At 38.8% G+C, this 18,688-nt stretch overlaps 3 protein-coding genes across 3 annotated transcripts; 2 read left to right on the forward strand and 1 right to left on the reverse strand.

The window, feature by feature from the left end:
- The first annotated feature begins 106 nt into the window (after window positions 1–106).
- On the forward strand, window positions 107–5,787 carry LOC106024601 (P2X purinoceptor 4-like). The gene is made up of 12 exons (XM_034296498.1): window positions 107–225; window positions 331–478; window positions 577–648; window positions 773–845; window positions 2,735–2,831; window positions 2,910–2,990; window positions 3,099–3,240; window positions 3,475–3,611; window positions 3,688–3,781; window positions 3,966–4,031; window positions 5,481–5,591; window positions 5,741–5,787. The coding sequence occupies exons 1-12, from the start codon at window positions 107–109 to the stop codon at window positions 5,768–5,770; spliced, it is 1,170 nt and encodes a 389-aa protein (XP_034152389.1). The 3' UTR covers window positions 5,771–5,787.
- Window positions 5,788–12,630: 6,843 nt separating this feature from the next.
- LOC105014233 (P2X purinoceptor 4) lies at window positions 12,631–16,854 on the forward strand. Its single transcript, XM_034296499.1, has 12 exons — window positions 12,631–12,749; window positions 12,855–13,002; window positions 13,101–13,172; window positions 13,297–13,369; window positions 14,111–14,207; window positions 14,287–14,367; window positions 14,476–14,617; window positions 14,852–14,988; window positions 15,067–15,160; window positions 15,274–15,339; window positions 16,425–16,535; window positions 16,713–16,854. Exons 1-12 carry the CDS (start codon window positions 12,631–12,633, stop codon window positions 16,740–16,742), a joined length of 1,170 nt encoding a protein of 389 aa, XP_034152390.1. The 3' UTR covers window positions 16,743–16,854.
- Window positions 16,855–16,929: 75 nt separating this feature from the next.
- Window positions 16,930–18,397, reverse strand: snrpd3 (small nuclear ribonucleoprotein D3 polypeptide). The gene is given in 4 exon segments (NM_001304031.1): window positions 16,930–17,098; window positions 17,336–17,528; window positions 17,888–18,017; window positions 18,260–18,397. Coding segments are annotated over 3 exon segments (384 nt in total). The 5' UTR covers window positions 18,014–18,017; window positions 18,260–18,397; the 3' UTR covers window positions 16,930–17,033.
- Window positions 18,398–18,688: the final 291 nt, after the last annotated feature.

Consider the following 18,688-nt stretch of genomic DNA (forward strand, 5'->3'; position numbering starts at 1 on the left):
GTCAGGAAGATGATTTGACTACTATCTCAACTACCTTCTCCACTTCATCTACAATACTTACCTCTTGTTTCACTCCCATTGCTAGTTGACAGTCATCCTACAGAAGATGGCCTGCCTTAGCTGTTTGTTGGAATATGGAACGGTCAAAATTATTGTGATTAGGAACAAAGCAGTGGGATCTGTCTTTAGATTAATTCAGTTTCTTATCATCTTATATGTGATTGGGTAAGTTCAATAATTCCATTTCTATTAAAAGTACATTGTTTCAGTGCTTTTAGTCAGAGAGAATGAAGTGTGAATGTATCTCTCTTTAAATCCTTAAAACTGCAGTTATGTTTGTGTGGTGCGAAAGTCGTACCAGGTGAAAGACTCAGTTATCAGTACTGTCACCACCAAGGTGAAGGGCACTGGTTTCACCAACATTTCTGGTTTGGGTGCCCATGTGTGGGACGTGGCTGACTACAACATACCCCCTGAGGTAACATCCTATACATTTACATTTAAATTATTTAGCAATAAGAATTTTTTTGCTGCAGTTGTACTGATTTCATATAAATATGATTTTCTGTCTGACAGGGTGAGAGTTCCTTTTTTGTCTTGACCAACATGATTATCACCCCCAATCAAATGCAATCATCCTGCCCAGAGGTACAGTAAGTTACTCTATAGCAGGTTGCTGAACACTACTACAATGAATAGTCCAACATTGTCAATAATTGTATAACAAAAATGATTTAAATGTTAGTGAAGTGTGACCCTTTATTTTCATAAGCTCCCAGACCAGTCCACCATTTGCATGTCAGACAGTGACTGCACGGAGGGATCAAGTGATGTGCGTGGTAACGGTAGGTCTTCACATCTCGCTGACAGATCCTTGATAAGGGTAGAAACCAGCTGGGATCTGGTTGAAACCTTTATTCAGGATTAATAAGAAAATGTATCTACTGCTCTAGGGAAAATTGTCCTGAAATTTTCAAATAACTTCTCGAATCATCCTGCAACAAGAGTGAGACTTATTTTTTTTGTCTATATTTCAGCACTTTGAATTTAAAACCATTAATTGGCTGTGGGGTTAAAGTGCAGGCTGTCAGTTTTAATTTGAGGCTATTTTCAATAATATATCAGATGGATCATTTAGAAATTGCATAATGTTTTGCACATAACCACAGCATTTTAAGGTACCAATTGTATTTTGACAATTTTCTTCACAGCTGTTTATTAATAAGGCAGGTGTATTGGTTTCCATCAGTAGTGGATGCACAAGAGAGCTGTCAATATCTGAAGGTTTTTGTATTTGCATTTGAAGTCTAGCTGCTGTCTGACAACATGAAGACAAAAGTGTCAGTTCATGCCAGGCTGGCATTCATGTGGCAGATAGACCTGTACAGTGGATGACCAAAGAATACTTTCAGTGACAAAGAAGAAAGAACTTTTTAATTTATGGAAAGACCAAGAACACTCCAGGATGGTGGGACAAAGACTAAAATATGTAGAAAAGTACACCAGCAGATTGTTAGAGGGCATAACACAAGATAGAAACCACTGGAAAGCATGAATAAGAGTATGGACAGCATAGTTTCCAAAACAAATGTACTAATAGAGCGTGTAGAGTTCTGGAACAAAGTCTAATGGACAGATGACAGTGATTAATCTGTCCCAGAGTGATGGACAGCTGACAGTGATTAATCTGTCCCAGAGTGATAGACATAGGACAGTTTTCTTAGCTCAGAGTAATTTCTTCTGTGAAATATGGTGGAGGAAGTGTTATATCTTGGACGTGTATGGCTGCCACTGAAACTGGCTCACTTGCATTCATCGATATGATTGCTGATGGCAGCAACATGACAAATTCTTGTACATAAACATCTTGTCTGCTCAGATGTAACAAAATGTCTCTAAAGTCATTAGACAGTGTCAAATAATGAAGCAAGACAATTATTCCAAACACACTGGCATAGCAGTCAATCACCCAATCCAGTGGCGGTTGCTGGTCTTTCAAAGAGGGGAAGCTCATTTTAGGCCTGAATTATAACCCTCTGATGGTCTTCATTTATAGTGACACTCGGGGTCTTTGGGGTCTTTTGGACCCCAGACAAAAACATTTTTGTAACAGAACAATATTATTATTTATTTTTTACAAATATAATTTTACTCTGTTTATTAATGTTTTTACTCAACATTTGTGCAGTTTTTGGAGGATTAATGATATCTTTAAAATTTCTATAAATACATAAATATTTATTTAAATGGTCTTTTTACAAAAAAAACCTTCATTTTACGTAAAATTCACTTTATAAAAGGAAGACTTGGAAGGAAGACTTCCAGGTCGACAATATTAGCACTGTCTGCCATCGTGCGCAGTTTCACCCGCGTACGACGCTAGCCTAGCCTACTAAAGAAATCCCCAATCTGAATGGAACTGAGTATGCCTTCCACATGTTCAGCATGTGGAGACTGAAGGCAAAAATACCCCAAAACAAGGACACACTTAATCAGTAGGTTGCAGAAAAGGCCTGGCTGAGCATCAGAACAGAGCAAATATTTAGGTCACCAACTACAGGATATCATTAAAAGCTGAAAGTCTGCACTTAAACTCCAATAGTCATTGTACAATTTCACATCCAGTGAAGTACTGGAATACAGAGCCAAGCAAAAAATGTGTCATTTACCAAATACTTCGACCTTCCTGTATTTGACCAACTAAATGCATCTGGTCATATTACTCTCTTAAAAGGTATCCAGACAGGACTATGTGTCAACTATTCAGAGACAGTGAAGACCTGTGAGGTGCTTTCTTGGTGTCCTCTAGAAATAGACACTGACCTACCAGAGTAAGTTAAATCACAGTATAATGTGACTCATAACAGTATTTTCAGATGACATGCATAATAACTGTGTTACTATCATAGAAATCCTCTACTGGCTGCAGCAGAGAACTTCACTGTGTTAATCAAAAACACTGTGACATACCCAAAATTCAACTTTCACAAGTGAGTAATGTAAGCTATGTTAGTCTAAAACATGAAAATAAACTGTTGCTCAAGATTTGTTTGGATTCTGCTGAAACAGGCAATATTTTCCAATCTGGTCTCTTGCAGAAGAAATATTTTGCCAGATGTTAACTCCTCATATCTGAAGCAGTGTGAATTCAACCGCATAACTGATCCGCATTGTCCTATATTCCGCCTCAAAGACATGGTCGCTGAAGCTGAGGAGGACTTTCAGACCATGGCTACAAGGGTACATAATGTAGCAATTCAGTGTCTCTTCTTGGATCTAATAAAGACACCAGACACCTTGAAATATCCCAGGTTGCTAAATGATTCTCAGTAATGTCAGGTTTGGTCTGTCAAAATATAGTGAGGGTTTGCTTCTCCAAGTCCATCAGGTTATAGGTGGGCAGTAGAGTTTATCTGGTATAATAGAAATTTTCTGAAGTTGAGATTTTACTGTATTATGGTTATGTTTGTTAAGGGAGGTGTTCTTGGGATTCTAATTGACTGGAGCTGTGACCTGGACTTCCCAGAACATTATTGTGGTCCTAAGTACTCTTTCTGCAGAATGGACAACAAAAACCCTGAGAACAACGTGGCCCCTGGATACAATTTTAGGTGAGATCAATGAAAATTAGGACACTAATGTTACAGAGAATAAATTCAGTATTCAACAAGACTTATGATTTCACAGGTTTGCAAAGTATTATAAAACCACTGATGATGTGGAAACAAGAACCTTGATCAAATCTTATGGGATCCGATTTGATGTCATTGTTTTTGGAACGGTGAGAAAACATAATCACTATTCATTTCAACAGTAGGAGTAGAATATCTGATTTTGACAATGAGCCTTGTGTTCAAAAGATACTAAAGGCAACTATGACTACTACCAGCAAGATCATTCCAATCGTGTGGTACCAGAGTGAAACTGACAAATACATACACTGTTGTTCTGTTCTATATTTACAGGCAGGTAAATTCAACATTGTTCCAACCATAGTGAATGTGGGTGCAGCGCTTACAATCCTTGGCTTGGTAAGTCCTGTTAAATCGGCAGTCCTTGGTTTGGGTGTGTGAATAATATAAATCAAATGATTAGTACATTATATTTCTGAGAAATATTTGCTTTACTACTGTCAAATGATTAAAATATAGAATTTCATAGTTGTTAGATAGATAATTGTGATTAATCCAAATTTCACAGTATTAAAATTTGGCCCTAAAGAATTTTCGGTTCAAAAAGCAAAACATAGGGAGTTGTATTGTTAACTATGGACAGTGCTTGACTTGGAATTAAATATATGCAGGAACTTTTTTTACATTTTTGTCAATTTGACCAGGGTGTCACAGCCATCTAATTTCACCCCTCAAATTATCACAATAACAGTCAGCGTCTAATTCAATCAAATGTATTTTATAAAGCTCTTTTTGCATCAGCAGTTGTCACAAAGTGCTTTTACAAAACACCCAGCCTGAAACCCCAAGGAGCAAGCAACAACAGTGTTAAAGCACAGTGGCTAGGAAAAACTCCATAAGAGGGGCCAGAATTTAGGAAGAAACCTAGAGAGGATCCAGGCTCGGAGGGGTGACCAGTCCTCTCCTGTCTGTGCCGGGCGGACATTTTAAGAATACAAGTTGTAATAATTAATATCCATGTGGGCTGTGTCCAAAATCTATAAATCATAATCCAGGTCAGAATTATGACTTGATGGAGAAGAACTGGGACAACCTGTGGGGAGGGGGGGGGGATTTTTCAAGCCTGGTACTTGGGAGCTGTGGGCCAAGATTTCATGTCCTCAAGTTTAAACATAGCAGAAGACATGGAACATTTTGAGAGTGCATTACTTAGAAGGATTTATAGTGGAGAAGGATAACTGACCCTACTCCCCCGGCACAATAATATAGCAGCGTAAAACCTTACGGCTGAGACAGGGGGGTCCAGGGACACAGTGACCCTATCCGGGGGAGGCTTCGGACAGGGCCCAACAGGCAGGAAGCCCATAATTGTAGCCCATGTAAATATAAATAGAAGGTTGCTGGTCTCTGATCATCTCTTACCATTTTGCCGGGGGAGTACAATATTAGCCCTTTTGGAAAGGAGATATTCTCTGACAATTTGGGACAGCGCATCTTGTATTCAAACAGATTTGTAGACGTAGCGAGAAAACACGATTCACAACATAAATGCCACAACATTGATATATCGAAATAAATTACCTGTGAAGGGCTGCAGACAACTCCCACAAGAAAGTTACCAACATGATATTCCAAAAAAATATAAAATAGGTACCGGCATCTCAATCCAGACAGCCCCAGCACAAGTCAAGCACTGACTATGGGTGGTTAAAAAAAGAATTAGCAGTGTGAAGCATTTTAAAATTAAACACAGGTCTTACATTTGACAGCCCTAATTGGCTTATGTTTATACACGACAGTTAGTATGGACATTGCAGGGTGATATTATAATGCACTGTATACTTCTAGGTTAATGCGGTTTGTGACTGGTTTCTTCTGAAATGCACAAAGAGAAAGGAGCTCTACCAGAAACACAAATTTGATTATCTGGATGAGACTAATCTGAAAGATGGTGAATCTGTAAGTGAATTACCTGTTTATCTCCTCTACCAGATAAATGTAACAAAAATGTACCATGGATAACTTTCAGAATTAATCACAAAAATGTTTTGCTAAAGAAACTAACATTACTTGTTGTATTATCTGACAAATGCTTAACATCCTAACAGCTGGAAGGAACCACTTATGGGACCCAGTAGATCCTGCATATGGAAGAAGTGGTGTGTTCACATTGTGGCAGAATATTTTACCTATCCTCTCTGTGTCCACATCTCTACCCATCTCCAGCCCCTTCCACTAAACATCACACATCTATCTATGAATTGGTCATCTATCTGTTGGTCATCTAACTCCATTAATTGGTATAGAATTCATAAAGCTGTGTAGATGTCTTATTCAGATAGTAATCTATCTCTATGAATAGGTCATCTATGTCCACTACCATTCAGTAGTTTGGGGTCACTTCGAAACGTTGTTGTTTTCGAAAGAAAAGCACTTTCTCCCCCTGCAGAATAACATCATATTTATCAGAAACATAGTGTAGACATTGTTAATGTTGCAAATGACTATTCGAAACAGCTGATTTTGAATAGAATATATACATATGCTCACAGAGGCCCATTATCAGCAACCATCAGTCCTGTGTTCCAAAGGCCAAGTGTGTTTGCTAATCCAAGTTAATGATTTTAAATAGTTATGCCGTCATTAGAAAGCCCTTTGCAATTATGTTAGCACTGCTGAAAACTGTTGTGCTGATTAAAGAAGCAATAAAAAGACTACTTGAGTATCTAAAGCATTAGCAGTTGTTGGTTCAATTACAGGTTCAAAATGGACAGAAATAAAGAACATTCTTTTGAAACTCATCAATCTTTTCTTGTTCTGGAAACAAGAATAGACTGATGAGACTGTTTTTGTGTTCAGTGGTACTGGGTTGGAAATGTCTTTGCTCTTTGAAAGCGTTCATGATGTCGAGGTGAGCTACAAATAAACTGCGGATATGTGTTTGGTGTTGTCCATGTTTTAATGCTTTGAAATGTTGGTGATATCTTTCAGATGACAGTAGCAACACACTGTTGATAGACAAGCACATCAGCTGTGGAGCTCAAAATGATTGTCTCGTAATGGAAAGCATTGTAATGTTTAGCTGTATAGTTGGCTAAATAATTGGATGTTTTCTCATGTTTTTTCTGATTTCATTCATATATAGAAACTGTCATATCTAACTAGCCAGCAAATTGTCCGGCTTGTCTGTCAGACTATATAAAAGAACCGATTATGTTACCCAGTAGATCCTGCATATAGAAGTTCAGTGTTCGGTTAAAATTGTGGGAGAATGTTTAACCCATTCTCTTTGTCTCCATCTCTCCACCCATTTCCCCCCCCTTCTACTAAATAACTAAAAATATATATTATCAAACCAGCTGTAATATTATAATCTGAAAATACAAATTGAAAATAATTAATAGCGATAAATGGATGAATTATTCAGTAGTTAACTATCTTAATGAATTGGTCACCAATCTATCTCTATGAACTTGTCATCTAGCGAGCTCTATGAATTCATAGAGCTAGATAGATGACTTACTGAGATAGAAATCTATCTGTCTCTATGAATAAACCATCTAACTACCTCTATAAACTGGTCATCTACTTATCTATATACATTTTATTTTTAACTCTTCAAAACCCATAGCAGCACTTGACGGTTTTCCTTTAAACTACTGTAGTGGACATGGACGGCTGAACCCAGTAATATTTGTGTAGATATCACAAAATCTACTTGATAAAAACCTGTTTCTGTATTCACGTGGATGTTGTCATTAATAAGAAGTTTTATTCATTTCTATCCTCAAAATGCTAGTATCATAGTAACCATTACTTTTCATGTAAGAAGATATAGTTTCTGTGTTGTTTGGTGGTACGGGGTTGGAAACGTTGCTTTTTGAATGTATTACTGATGTTGAGGTGAGTAACAAATAAACTGTGCATATAGGTTTGGTGTTGTCCATATTTTAATGCTGTGAAATGTTGTTATCTTTCAGATAACAATAGCAACACTGTCGTGATTGATAAGCACAAAAGCTGTAGAGCTCAAGTGATTGCTTGCTCAGTTTCGTAATGGAAAACGTTTTGGTGTTTAGCCATGTTTTCTTGTGTTTCTTACAATTTCTTTCATATATGTAAACTGCCATATATAACTAGCCAGCTAATTGTCCAGTTTATCTGTCAAACCATATAAATGTTTTTGGCTGCTGAAGTGTGCTTCACTCGCAAAGCGAAGAGCTGTCTCTTTCACTAGCTAGCCTCAAGTGAAGGCGATCATTTTATGCTTTTGTTTATTCAGATAGTCATCTATCTATCTCTATGAATTGGTCATCTTACATCTAACAAAACATTTGCATCCCCATAATCTGAATATTGTATGTAAATGTGGAGTCATTGACAATGGGACTGTTCTTCCTCTGTGTTCCAATTCATTCTATGTGTCTCGTTTGGGGACAAGAACCATATAGCATTGGTGAAAAGTTCCCAGAAGACTAATTTACAACAAGCAAATCTCTCTGTTCAGCAGGGGTGTAAAAAGTACAAAGTAGAAGTACTCAGCTGTGTTCACCAGTTTTGGGAAGTTCCTAAAGAAGGGTTAAATGACAATGTAAACAGAGTTCATAACTCATCAGTGTTCTTAATTGATAATTTACACTCTTCCTTTTTATTTAATTGATCACTAATTAGTTTTGAACTCCCTTTACCTGGTTATTTAGATATTAATTAGATACTTCCCAAAAGTGGTGAACACAGCCAAACCCAGTTGAGTACTTTTACTTTGTACTTTTTACACCTCTGCTGTTCAGTCAAGCGAGTTTAGCTTATCTATGTTCTCTCTGATCTGTTACCATTCTCAACCCCCTGATATATTATAAATAATGGCCCTCTGAAGCTCACTTTGTTTTCCTCCTTGTGTCTGTTACTATTACTATTAATAAATTACACAAACATACAGTATGTGTTTTGTTGCCAGGAATACACAGGCCACCTGCCTGACATGGTTGATCTACTACAAAAGGATTGCATCATAGACCAGCAGCTTCAGGTTCTCCCCAGACGTAGCCATCCAGACTGGTGTCTCTGTGGCTGCTGCCTCCCCTCCAACCAACCCCAGGAGCAGTTGTGCTGCAGGCGGAGCATCGGTCGCTGCATCACCACCTCCTCCCAGTTCGGACAGCTGGTGCTGAGTCGGCCCGTGTTGGAGGCTGTGCTGCTGTACAGGGAGCCTCTCTTTGAGCTGACCGAGGGAGAGGAGCAGACAGCCGCTTTTCGTCACTGCGTCTACAGGCAGTACATCAGCTGGAGATTCGGGGTTCCGCCCAAAGAAAGCCTTCCTGTCATGCCAAGTTGTAGTGTGTGGAGAATCAGAGAGTTGTTCCCCAGCAAGGTGGGAGACTACACTGGCTTGAGGATCAGCAGAACCCGCTCTCCCATGTCCAGCTAACACACGGTTTTAGGGAAGTGGAAGAGTCAGTATTTTAGAAAGAGCCATCAGAATTGCGTAGCAACTGTGTCATGTTTTTGTGATGGAGTTTTGATCAGATCCAAATACATTTCCATTCAGCACTATGGTTAACATTTCCAACCTAAACATAATCCTTGCCTGCAGATGTCTAACCATCGCACTGTCTAGGGAACATTTACAATGAACAAAGGACTAACAGGATTTCATCTCAGATGACCTGGAACTAAAACCAACGGAAGCGGAAGTAGGGATGCAAGAGCATGGCAGTGCCCCCTGCCTCAGCTCCTCCAAACTAAATGGAACGAGTAAAATATTAGAAGTATTGAGTTTTACATTTTGTCTGAATATGTAAACATAATAAAAACATTTTTAGTCGTAAAATAATTTGAGTGTCTTTTTTGTCTGGCATGTCCCGTTGTTTACAGTTGTGTCTGTCCTAAGTTTACTTACCTAAGTTAACTTGAGCTAGCCAATAGTGGATGAGATGTACAAGCACCTGAAACTTTTCATTTTTAACCTGAGTTGTGAGTCAAGTTTTATGCATGAGAGTCCCAAAGTGAACTCCTCTGAAAATACTACCTCAACGGCATAGTTTCACCAGCCTCTCCACCTCAAATAGAAAACCAAAATAATCCTAAAAGATCCTGAAATCTATAAATAAACCTGCTGTTGCTCACTTCATAATTTATTGGTCTGACTATGCATTTTATTACAGTTTTTCTCAAATGCCAAAACACAAAAGCCAATCGTCTAAACCAAATGACCAGTTGTCTAAACACATTTACTAAATCTAGCCATCATTGTCCAATATCATAAACACATTTCACATGAAGATACAATTCACAAAACACAATCCTCCGTTCTCATAAATCTTAACACATTTTTCTTTGCTAAAACACAAGTTGCAAAAGAACTCTGCTCATATTCTCAAATGAAAGCTCATGTGATGCAAAATGCTTGCCACAGTCAGCAATATTAGAACACAATGAACACATCTGGCGTCATTCATTACACACAACGACTCAAAATTGAAGACACTTGTTGCTAATGCTGTGACCACATGTATAAAAGCAAGTTCAGAGTGCACAGTTTGCTGAAGATTCCAAATAAACACAATGGATGAAGGCAGAGTCAGGGGAAGAGGAATTTGAGTCAGAGGAGGGAGAAGAGCTGGCCATGGAAGAAGAGGAGCAGGCCAACGAGGAAGAGGAGTTCAAATCAGAGGAAGAAGAGGAGCAGGCCAATGAGGAAGAGGAGTTCAAATCAGAGGAGGAAGAGGAGCAGGCCAACAAGGGAGAGGACGAGGCCAACAAGGGAGAGGAGAAGGTCCAGGAGGGAGAGCAAGACAACCTCGAACCATCATTACGGACAAGATGCGAGCAACAGTCATTGACCATGTCATTGTCCATGGCATGAAAATGGCTGAAGCAGGACTAAGAGTCGGTCCAAACCTGAGTAGGTTCACCATGGCCACCATCATCAGGGCATTCAGACAACACAACAGGTATTGTACTCTATTGCTTTCTTTGTCACAATACAATTTTACAAGCCTGTGAAAGTAGTCTATTGGTTTCAAATCAGTTGTTACTGTATTGTAAAACATGTCAATTGACAACACATGTTTCTTTCTTTAGAGTTGAAAGAATGCCACATAGAGGTGGGAGGGTTGCCATATTTACAGCGGCACAAGAAACCCTCATTGTGGATATGGTTCGTGAGAACAACCTCATCAGACTCCGGGAGATCAGAGACAAAGTCATTGCCGATAATGTCAACTTTGAGAGCATTGATTATGTCAGCTTGGCCACAATAGACCGAGTTCTCCGGCGCCAAAAGATGCGGATGAAACAGGTCTATAGGGTTCCCTTTGAGCACAACTCTGAGCGACACATATACCTACGTTACGAGTATGTGCAAGTAAGTATACATCCATGTTCACAGTACAGTTAGTGGACATACTGTGTTGCTCCGTGGCCTACATTACTTCTGGACAATACTGTGCTACCTGATTGACTGTTGTTCTGAACACCTGTGCACTTTCACATTTTCACAGAGGATTTACAGTTGGACGCGATGGCCAGACCTCATGAGTACCTCTTCCTGGATGAGGCTGGCTTCAACCTGCAGAAACGAAGGCAAAGAGGCCGTAACATCATTGGCCAAAGAGCCATCACTGAGGTTCCTGGCCAACGGGGGGGTAATATTACTCTTTGTACGGCCATGGGTTTGGAGTGCTTGTCCACCGGCATGCTGTCCTTGGGTCTTACAACACCCAACGTCTCCTCACCTTCCTAGAGGAGCTAAAAGACATCCTCCTGGACCGCCAGCAACACCATCCTGGGCCCGCGCATCGCATTTATGTGATCATTTGGGACAATGTACGCTTCCACAGAACAAACCAAATCAGAGAGTGGTTCACCACCGACAGTAACCACTTTTTAAACGTCTGTCTGCCACCCAACTCCCCTTTCCTGAACCCTATAGAGGAGTTCTTCTCATCGTGGAGATGGAAGGTTTATGACAGACAACCATACACTAGAGAGAACCTCCTAAGGGCAATAGAGCTGGCCTGTGTTGACATCCCAGTGGAGGCCTTCCAAGGATGGATTCGCCATTCCAGGGCGTTTATCCCGCGGTGCCTGGCAAGAGACAATATAGCCTGCGATGTGGATGAGGTGATGTGGCCCGATGCAGCTCAGCGACATGATGCCGCACAGTGATTGTGGTGTGAATAAAGTAAATAAAACTTCACACCCTGATCATGTTTTCAAGAGTACTGTTGTGTGCAATAGATTCTGTTTTTGCATTGAGTTGTGTTACAGTAGTGTACATGCAGAATTTACTATAGATTTATACTCTTCATATGAAACTCACAAATCTAAATGCTTAATCCTCTGCAGAGAACTCAGAAGATCCATTACTGTAAAGTTTCAAAAAATATGCATTGGCAGTTATGAAACAAAGAACCTTCTCACAAATTGAGCATTGAGTTCTCAATTGTTTTGCTGTAGTGTGTAATGATGTGTATTGTGTTTACATTTTTGGTGTGAAAGTTTGAGTTTTGAAGTGAGAAGGTGTGGTTGTGTTTATGTAGCTTTAGAAAAGGGTGTTGTGTTTAGACATTGGGGAACATGGAGGAAACGTTTGTGAAATGTGTTTTAGCATTTGAGAAAAACTGTAATATGCCGATAAAAAAAGAATTCCCGCACCCCCTGTCCTAAAATAGTACTGCAACCTTGGATTAAAACTGGAGATTTTGTTTTCTTTGACTGTTTGTTAACATTTACATGTTTCTATATTTTTATATATATATTGGAACAAATCATGTGCCATAATAAATACAATATTCTTCCTCTCAGCTGGGTTATGCCAAGCACATTCGTATGCTATGCACATGAAAAAGATTAGCAAAAATAGTCAAGGTCAGTTTATACTATATTCTAGTCAGGAAGATGATTTGACTACTATCTCAACTACCTTCTCCACTTCATCTACAATACTTACCTCTTGTTTCATTCCCATTGCTAGTTGACAGTCATCATACATAAGATGGCCTGCCTTAGCTCTTTGTTGGAATATGGAACAGCCAAAGTTATTGTGATTAGGAGCAGAGTAGTGGGATCTGTCTTTAGATTAATTCAGTTTCTTATCATCTTATATGTGATTGGGTAAGTTCAATAATTCCATTTCTATTAAAAGTACATTGTTTCAGTGCTTTCAGTCATAGGGGATGAAATGTGAATGTATCTCTCTTTAAATCCTAAAAACTGTAGTTACGTCTGTGTGGTGCAAAAGTCGTACCAGGTGAATGATTCAGTTATTAGTACTGTCACCACCAAGGTGAAGGGCACTGGTTTCACCAACATTTCTGGTTTGGGTGCCCATGTGTGGGACGTGGCTGACTACAACATCCCCCCTGAGGTAACATCCTATATATTTACATTTAAATCATTTAGCAATAAGAATTTTTTTGCTGCAGTTGTACTGATTTCATATAAATAGTATTTTCTGTCTGACAGGGTGAGAGTTCCTTTTTTGTCTTGACCAACATGATTATCACCCCCAATCAAATGCAATCATCCTGCCCAGAGGTACAGTAAGTTACTCTATAACAGGTTGCTGAACACTACTACAATGAATAGTCCAACATTGTCAATAATTGTATAACAAAAATGATTTAAATGTTAGTGAAGTGTGACCCTTTATTTTCATAAGCTCCCAGACCAGTCCACCATTTGCATGTCAGACTGTGACTGCACGGAGGGATCAAGTGATGTGCGTGGTAACGGTAGGTCTTCACTTCTCGCTGATAGATCCTTGATAAGGGTAGAAACCAGCTGGGATCTGGTTGAAACCTTTATTCAGGATTAATAAGAAAATGTATCTACTGATCTAGGGAAAATTGTCCTGAAATTTTCAAATAACTTCTCAAATCATCCTGCAACAAGAGTGAGACTTATTTTTTTTGTCTCTACATTTCAGCATATTGAATTTAAAACCATTAATTGGCTGTGGGGTTAAAGTGCATGCTGTCAGCTTTAATTTTAAGCTATTTTCAATCTTACATCAGTTTAGGAAGTGTCATGGCTTGGGTATGTATGGGTGCCACTGAAACTGGCTCACTTGTCATTGATGATATGACTGCTGATGCCAGCAACAGGATGAATTCTTGCTGCTCAGGACAATTACCCCAAAAACATCAATCACCTGATATGAAAGCAATTGAGTATGCCTTCCAAATGCTGAAGACTGAAGGCAACAATAACCAGAGAAATAAAGAACTTAATCAGTAGGTTGCAGAACAGGCCTGGCCGAGCATCAGAACAGAAACATATCTTTGGGTCACCAACTACATGCAATCAATTAAAGCTGAAAGTCTGCACTTAAACTCCAATAGTCATTGTACAATTTCACATCCAGTGAAGTACTGGAATACAGAGCCAAGCAAAAAATGTGTCATTTACCAAATACTTCGACCTTCCTGTATTTGACCAACTAAATGCATCTGGTCATATTACTCTCTTAAAAGGTATCCAGACAGGACTATGTGTCAACTATTCAGAGACAGTGAAGACCTGTGAGGTGCTTTCTTGGTGTCCTCTAGAAATAGACACTGACCTACCAGAGTAAGTTAAATCACCATATAATATGACTCATGACAGTATTTTCAGATGACACGGCATAATAACTGTGTTCCTATCATAGAAATCCTCTACTGGCTGGAGCAGAGAACTTCACTGTGTTAATCAAAAACACTGTGACATACCCAAAATTCAACTTTCACAAGTGAGTAATGTAAGCTATGTTAGTCTAAAACATGAAAATAAACTGTTGCTCAAGATTTGTTTGGATTCTGCTGAAACAGGCAATATTTTCCAATCTGGTCTCTTGCAGAAGAAATATTTTGCCAGATGTTAACTCCTCATATCTGAAGCAGTGTGAATTCAACCGCATAACTGATCCGCATTGTCCCATATTCCGCCTCAAAGACATGGTCGCTGAAGCTGAGGAGGACTTTCAGACCATGGCTACAAGGGTACATAATGTAGCAATTCAGTGTCTCTTCTTGGATCTAATAAAGACACCAGACACCTTGAAATATCCCAGGTTGCTAAATGATTCTCAGTAATGTCAGGTTTGGTCTGTCAAAATATAGTGAGGGTTTACTTCTCCAAGTCCATCAGGTTATAGGTGGGCAGTAGAGTTTATCTGGTATAATTGACATTTTCTGAAGTTGAGATTTCACTGTATTATGGTTATGTTTGTTAAGGGAGGTGTTCTTGGGATTCTAATTGACTGGAGCTGTGACCTGGACTTCCCAGAACATTACTGTGGTCCTAAGTACTCTTTCCGCAGAATGGACAACAAGAACCCTGAGAACAACGTGGCCCCTGGATACAATTTTAGGTGAGATCAATGAAAATTAGGACACTATAATGTTACAGAGAATAAATTCAGTTTACAACAAGACGTATGATTTCACAGGTTTGCAAAGTATTATAAAACCACTGATGATGTGGAAACAAGAACCTTGATCAAAGCATATGGGATCCGATTTGATGTCATTGTTTTTGGAACGGTGAGACCACATAAACAATATTGATTTCAACTGTAAGAATAGAATATTTCATTTGGACAATGAACCATATGTTAAAAATATGCTAAAGCCAACTATGACTACTATATTTACAGGCAGGTAAATTCAACATTGTTCCAACTATAGTGAATGTGGGTGCAGCGCTTAAAATCCTTAGCTTGGTAAGTCCTGATAAATCGGCGGTCCTTGGTTTGTGTGTGTAAATAACTTTAGTCTGTTAGTACATTGTATTTCTGAGAAATATTTGCTTTCATACCAAATGATCAAAATTATATACTAGTTACTTTGAAGTTTGTGATTATTCAAAATTCTACATATTGCAATTTGTCCTTAAATACATTTCTATTGAAAAAGCTGTATACTACGTTAAAGATATGCTGCGTTTTATCATAGACTACAAAAAGTTCTTGAATTAAATAAGTGCAGGCATGGTGTTTCGCCAAGTCAGTCAACTGGACCAGGGGGGCACAGCGCTTACATTTCTCCCTACGAATTACCTCAATAATTGATAGCGTCTATTTCTAGCCCATGTACATTTCAATAGGAGATTACTGGCCCAAAGTTCTACAATTTCGAACCATTCTGCTCTTGATCGACACCAAGTAAAACAATTGTCAGTTTAGACTACTATATAATACAAACTAGCCCCTCCACCTTGAGTGCTGATGGGTGTGAACAGATACTTGAATTATCTATTCTGTAACCTATCATTCTATTGAACATTAGGGTCCCACCTGATGCTGTCTCGCTCCTTTCTTCTCACTCAACAACACAATTGCATTCTGGCACACAACATGCAGTTGAATTCCCACACACACAGCATCTCAGGACCAGTTGGAGTCAGTACCTCTGGCCTAGTTTTTAGGAGACATTCTAAACTTCATTACATTTGGATCAGCACATGCTGTGTTCAAACAGATGTACACGACTGATGGAGAAGTGCCTACTCTCCATTGATATATTGAGGGGGAAAAAAACCTGTAAAGGGGAGTAGACAAGACCCACATTAGCAACTGACAAGAAAGTTACCGATAACGTGTCTGAAAAAAATAAGTACCAGCATCATGGTCCAGACAGCTCCAGCACAAGTCAAGCACTGACTATGGAGGGTTAAAAATAATTACTGGTGTGAAGCATTTTAAATTAAAGGCAGGTGTAAACAGACAGCCCTAATTGGCTTATGTTTATACAGTACAGTTAGTACAGACCTTACAGTGAGATATTATAATGTGCTGTATACTTCCAGGCTAATGCCATTTGCGACTGGTTTCTTCTGACATGCACGAAGAGAAACAAGCTCTACCACAAACAGAAATTTGATTACCTGGATGAGACTAATGTGAATGATGGGGAATCTGTAAGTTAATTACCCGTTTACCTCATATACCAAATAATCTAACAGGTACCATAGACATAATTTACCTTATAAAAGAAATGTTTTGCGAAACATTTTGCTAAAAGAATTTATGTTTTGCAAAAAAACAAATAGCTTCAGTTTGCAGTAAATTCTGACAAATTCTAATTGTCCTTACAGACTGAAGAAACCACTTTTGGAACCCAGTAGATCCTGCATATAGAAGTGGTCTCTTCACATTGTGGGAGAATGTTGAACCCATCCTCTTTGTCTACTTCTCTACCTCCATCTCCAGCCCCTTCCTTTAAACATCATGCATGTATTCATATTGGTAAAAATGCTTATGAAACAACTTGTCATACTTTTCTGAAGTTATTACCTGAAAATAAAACAGAAATAGTGAGAAAGTCATTTTAATATGGAAATTGCAATTTGCATTATTGATCAACAAACAAAAACAAGTTGTACAATAAAAAGGAGATAAGAATCAATGAAAAACAACTATCGCCTTTTCTGGAAAATATTTCCTCTTCCCATCCCTCCACGTCCTCGACCCCTGGCAGCCACTGTGAAAGAGACAAAGCATATTGCTCATTAAAAAACATAATACGTCCGGCAAACCCAGTGGAATACAAGCCTGGTCCTAAAGCGGTCTGTGATCTGGCAAGCGAACATTTGTTTGAAAGTTTGGGCTGACAATGACAGCATTGGACTTGGCATGATGGCTCAAACATACTGGCTGACTGGCTATTAGTGTAACAAGGTGGGTATGATTAGGGTGAGAATGTAACAGAAAGCAATACCTTGTGCTTTGAGAATGGCAGCTTTTCCTCTCCCTGCTCCTGCCCCCTGGTTTTTGTTCTTCATACTCTTTAGCATGGGCGCATTCTTTAACATGTCTGGTAAAATGAGGAATCGGATCTTGCTGCCTCGGATGTACACCTGCTCAAGTTGGGCAACACGGCCGTCTCTGTGGGTCACTGTGATGTTGGCCATCTGGAAGAGGAAGAATGTGTAATAAGAATTGCATCCTAACTTACATGAGGTTGAGGAAGGTTGTGAATGGCTACTTCCGAGGTATTCATAGATTATAGCGATGCTGCATTGATTATCAAAAACAAAAGCTGGGAATTAAGAAATCAGCACACAACATGTCCAGAGTTACTTTATATCATAATCCAACACATTGGTTAGATATCAAGGCCATCAAAGGCACACATTGGGCTTGGGAATGTTATTGGTGGATGTCTGAGATCACTTTCATGAGTGCCTTTTTAGAAAGCATGGCACTATAAACAGTGATCATATGACGATAAGAGTGCATCTTTAAAAAGTGTGATGCATGATAATATTACCTGGCAGTTCATGTTGTCCTCAGCTTCAATTAGTTTCCCGCGGTACACCTCCCCGGTGTTGGTCTCGCAGGTAACAATGTGGCCCTCAGCTTCATGAAGAACTTTGATCGGCACTCCAATAGACATCTTTCTGAGTATCATAAAAGTTAAATGGTTTTAGTGGAATATAAAACGGTTAGTTTATGGCTGACGTTCTTTGCTAATAAAATCTGTAATTAGCTAACCATCTAACGTTAGTACAATTGGATGAATGGAACTGGCTAGCAAAATGTTAGCAAGCATGGTTACGCTAGCTAGCTTAAAAAAAAAACTAACTTCCGTACACTTTCACAACAAATTAGATACATCACAGCGGTAAACGAAATATCTTACCGGTTTAATTCTTGCAACCCAGTCGGTGAATAGTCTTTGAAATTATTTTGCTAGCACTTCTGCTAGAGAATATTTGTTATCTGAATAGCTGCGTTGATAACTAGCCTACCTTCTTTCGTTGTGAAACCGTATGAAACAGGCGAGTACAGTAAGTACTTCCGGGTTACGTTATTTATCCTTAAAGGAACAGATCATGTCCGGTTTTGTAAATTGGTATTTACGGCAGAAATTATGAACATGTACGTGTGTACATACATACGCTCGTACACACACATATATATACATATATATATATATATATATATATATATATATATATATATATATATATATATATATATATATATATATGGGTTTATATACATAAACCTATATATACATTGGTTTATTTTTTTATATTTAAGTGGTATGCAATGCTTTTTGAGTGGG

The sequence above is a fragment of the Esox lucius genome, chromosome 13, assembly GCF_011004845.1.
Source record: "Esox lucius isolate fEsoLuc1 chromosome 13, fEsoLuc1.pri, whole genome shotgun sequence".
NCBI lineage: Eukaryota > Metazoa > Chordata > Actinopteri > Esociformes > Esocidae > Esox > Esox lucius.

Bases quoted from the DNA above. Each gene is read 5' to 3' on its own strand.
- LOC106024601 (XM_034296498.1), top strand. From the start codon at position 107: ATGGCCTGCCTTAGCTGTTTGTTGGAATATGGAACGGTCAAAATTATT. The intron at 479-576 runs GTAACATCCTAT...TCTGTCTGACAG, and splicing joins ACTACAACATACCCCCTGAG to GGTGAGAGTTCCTTTTTTGT. The intron at 3,612-3,687 runs GTGAGATCAATG...ATGATTTCACAG, and splicing joins GCCCCTGGATACAATTTTAG to GTTTGCAAAGTATTATAAAA.
- LOC105014233 (XM_034296499.1), top strand. From the start codon at position 12,631: ATGGCCTGCCTTAGCTCTTTGTTGGAATATGGAACAGCCAAAGTTATT. The intron at 14,989-15,066 runs GTGAGATCAATG...ATGATTTCACAG, and splicing joins GCCCCTGGATACAATTTTAG to GTTTGCAAAGTATTATAAAA. The intron at 15,161-15,273 runs GTGAGACCACAT...CTATATTTACAG, and splicing joins ATGTCATTGTTTTTGGAACG to GCAGGTAAATTCAACATTGT.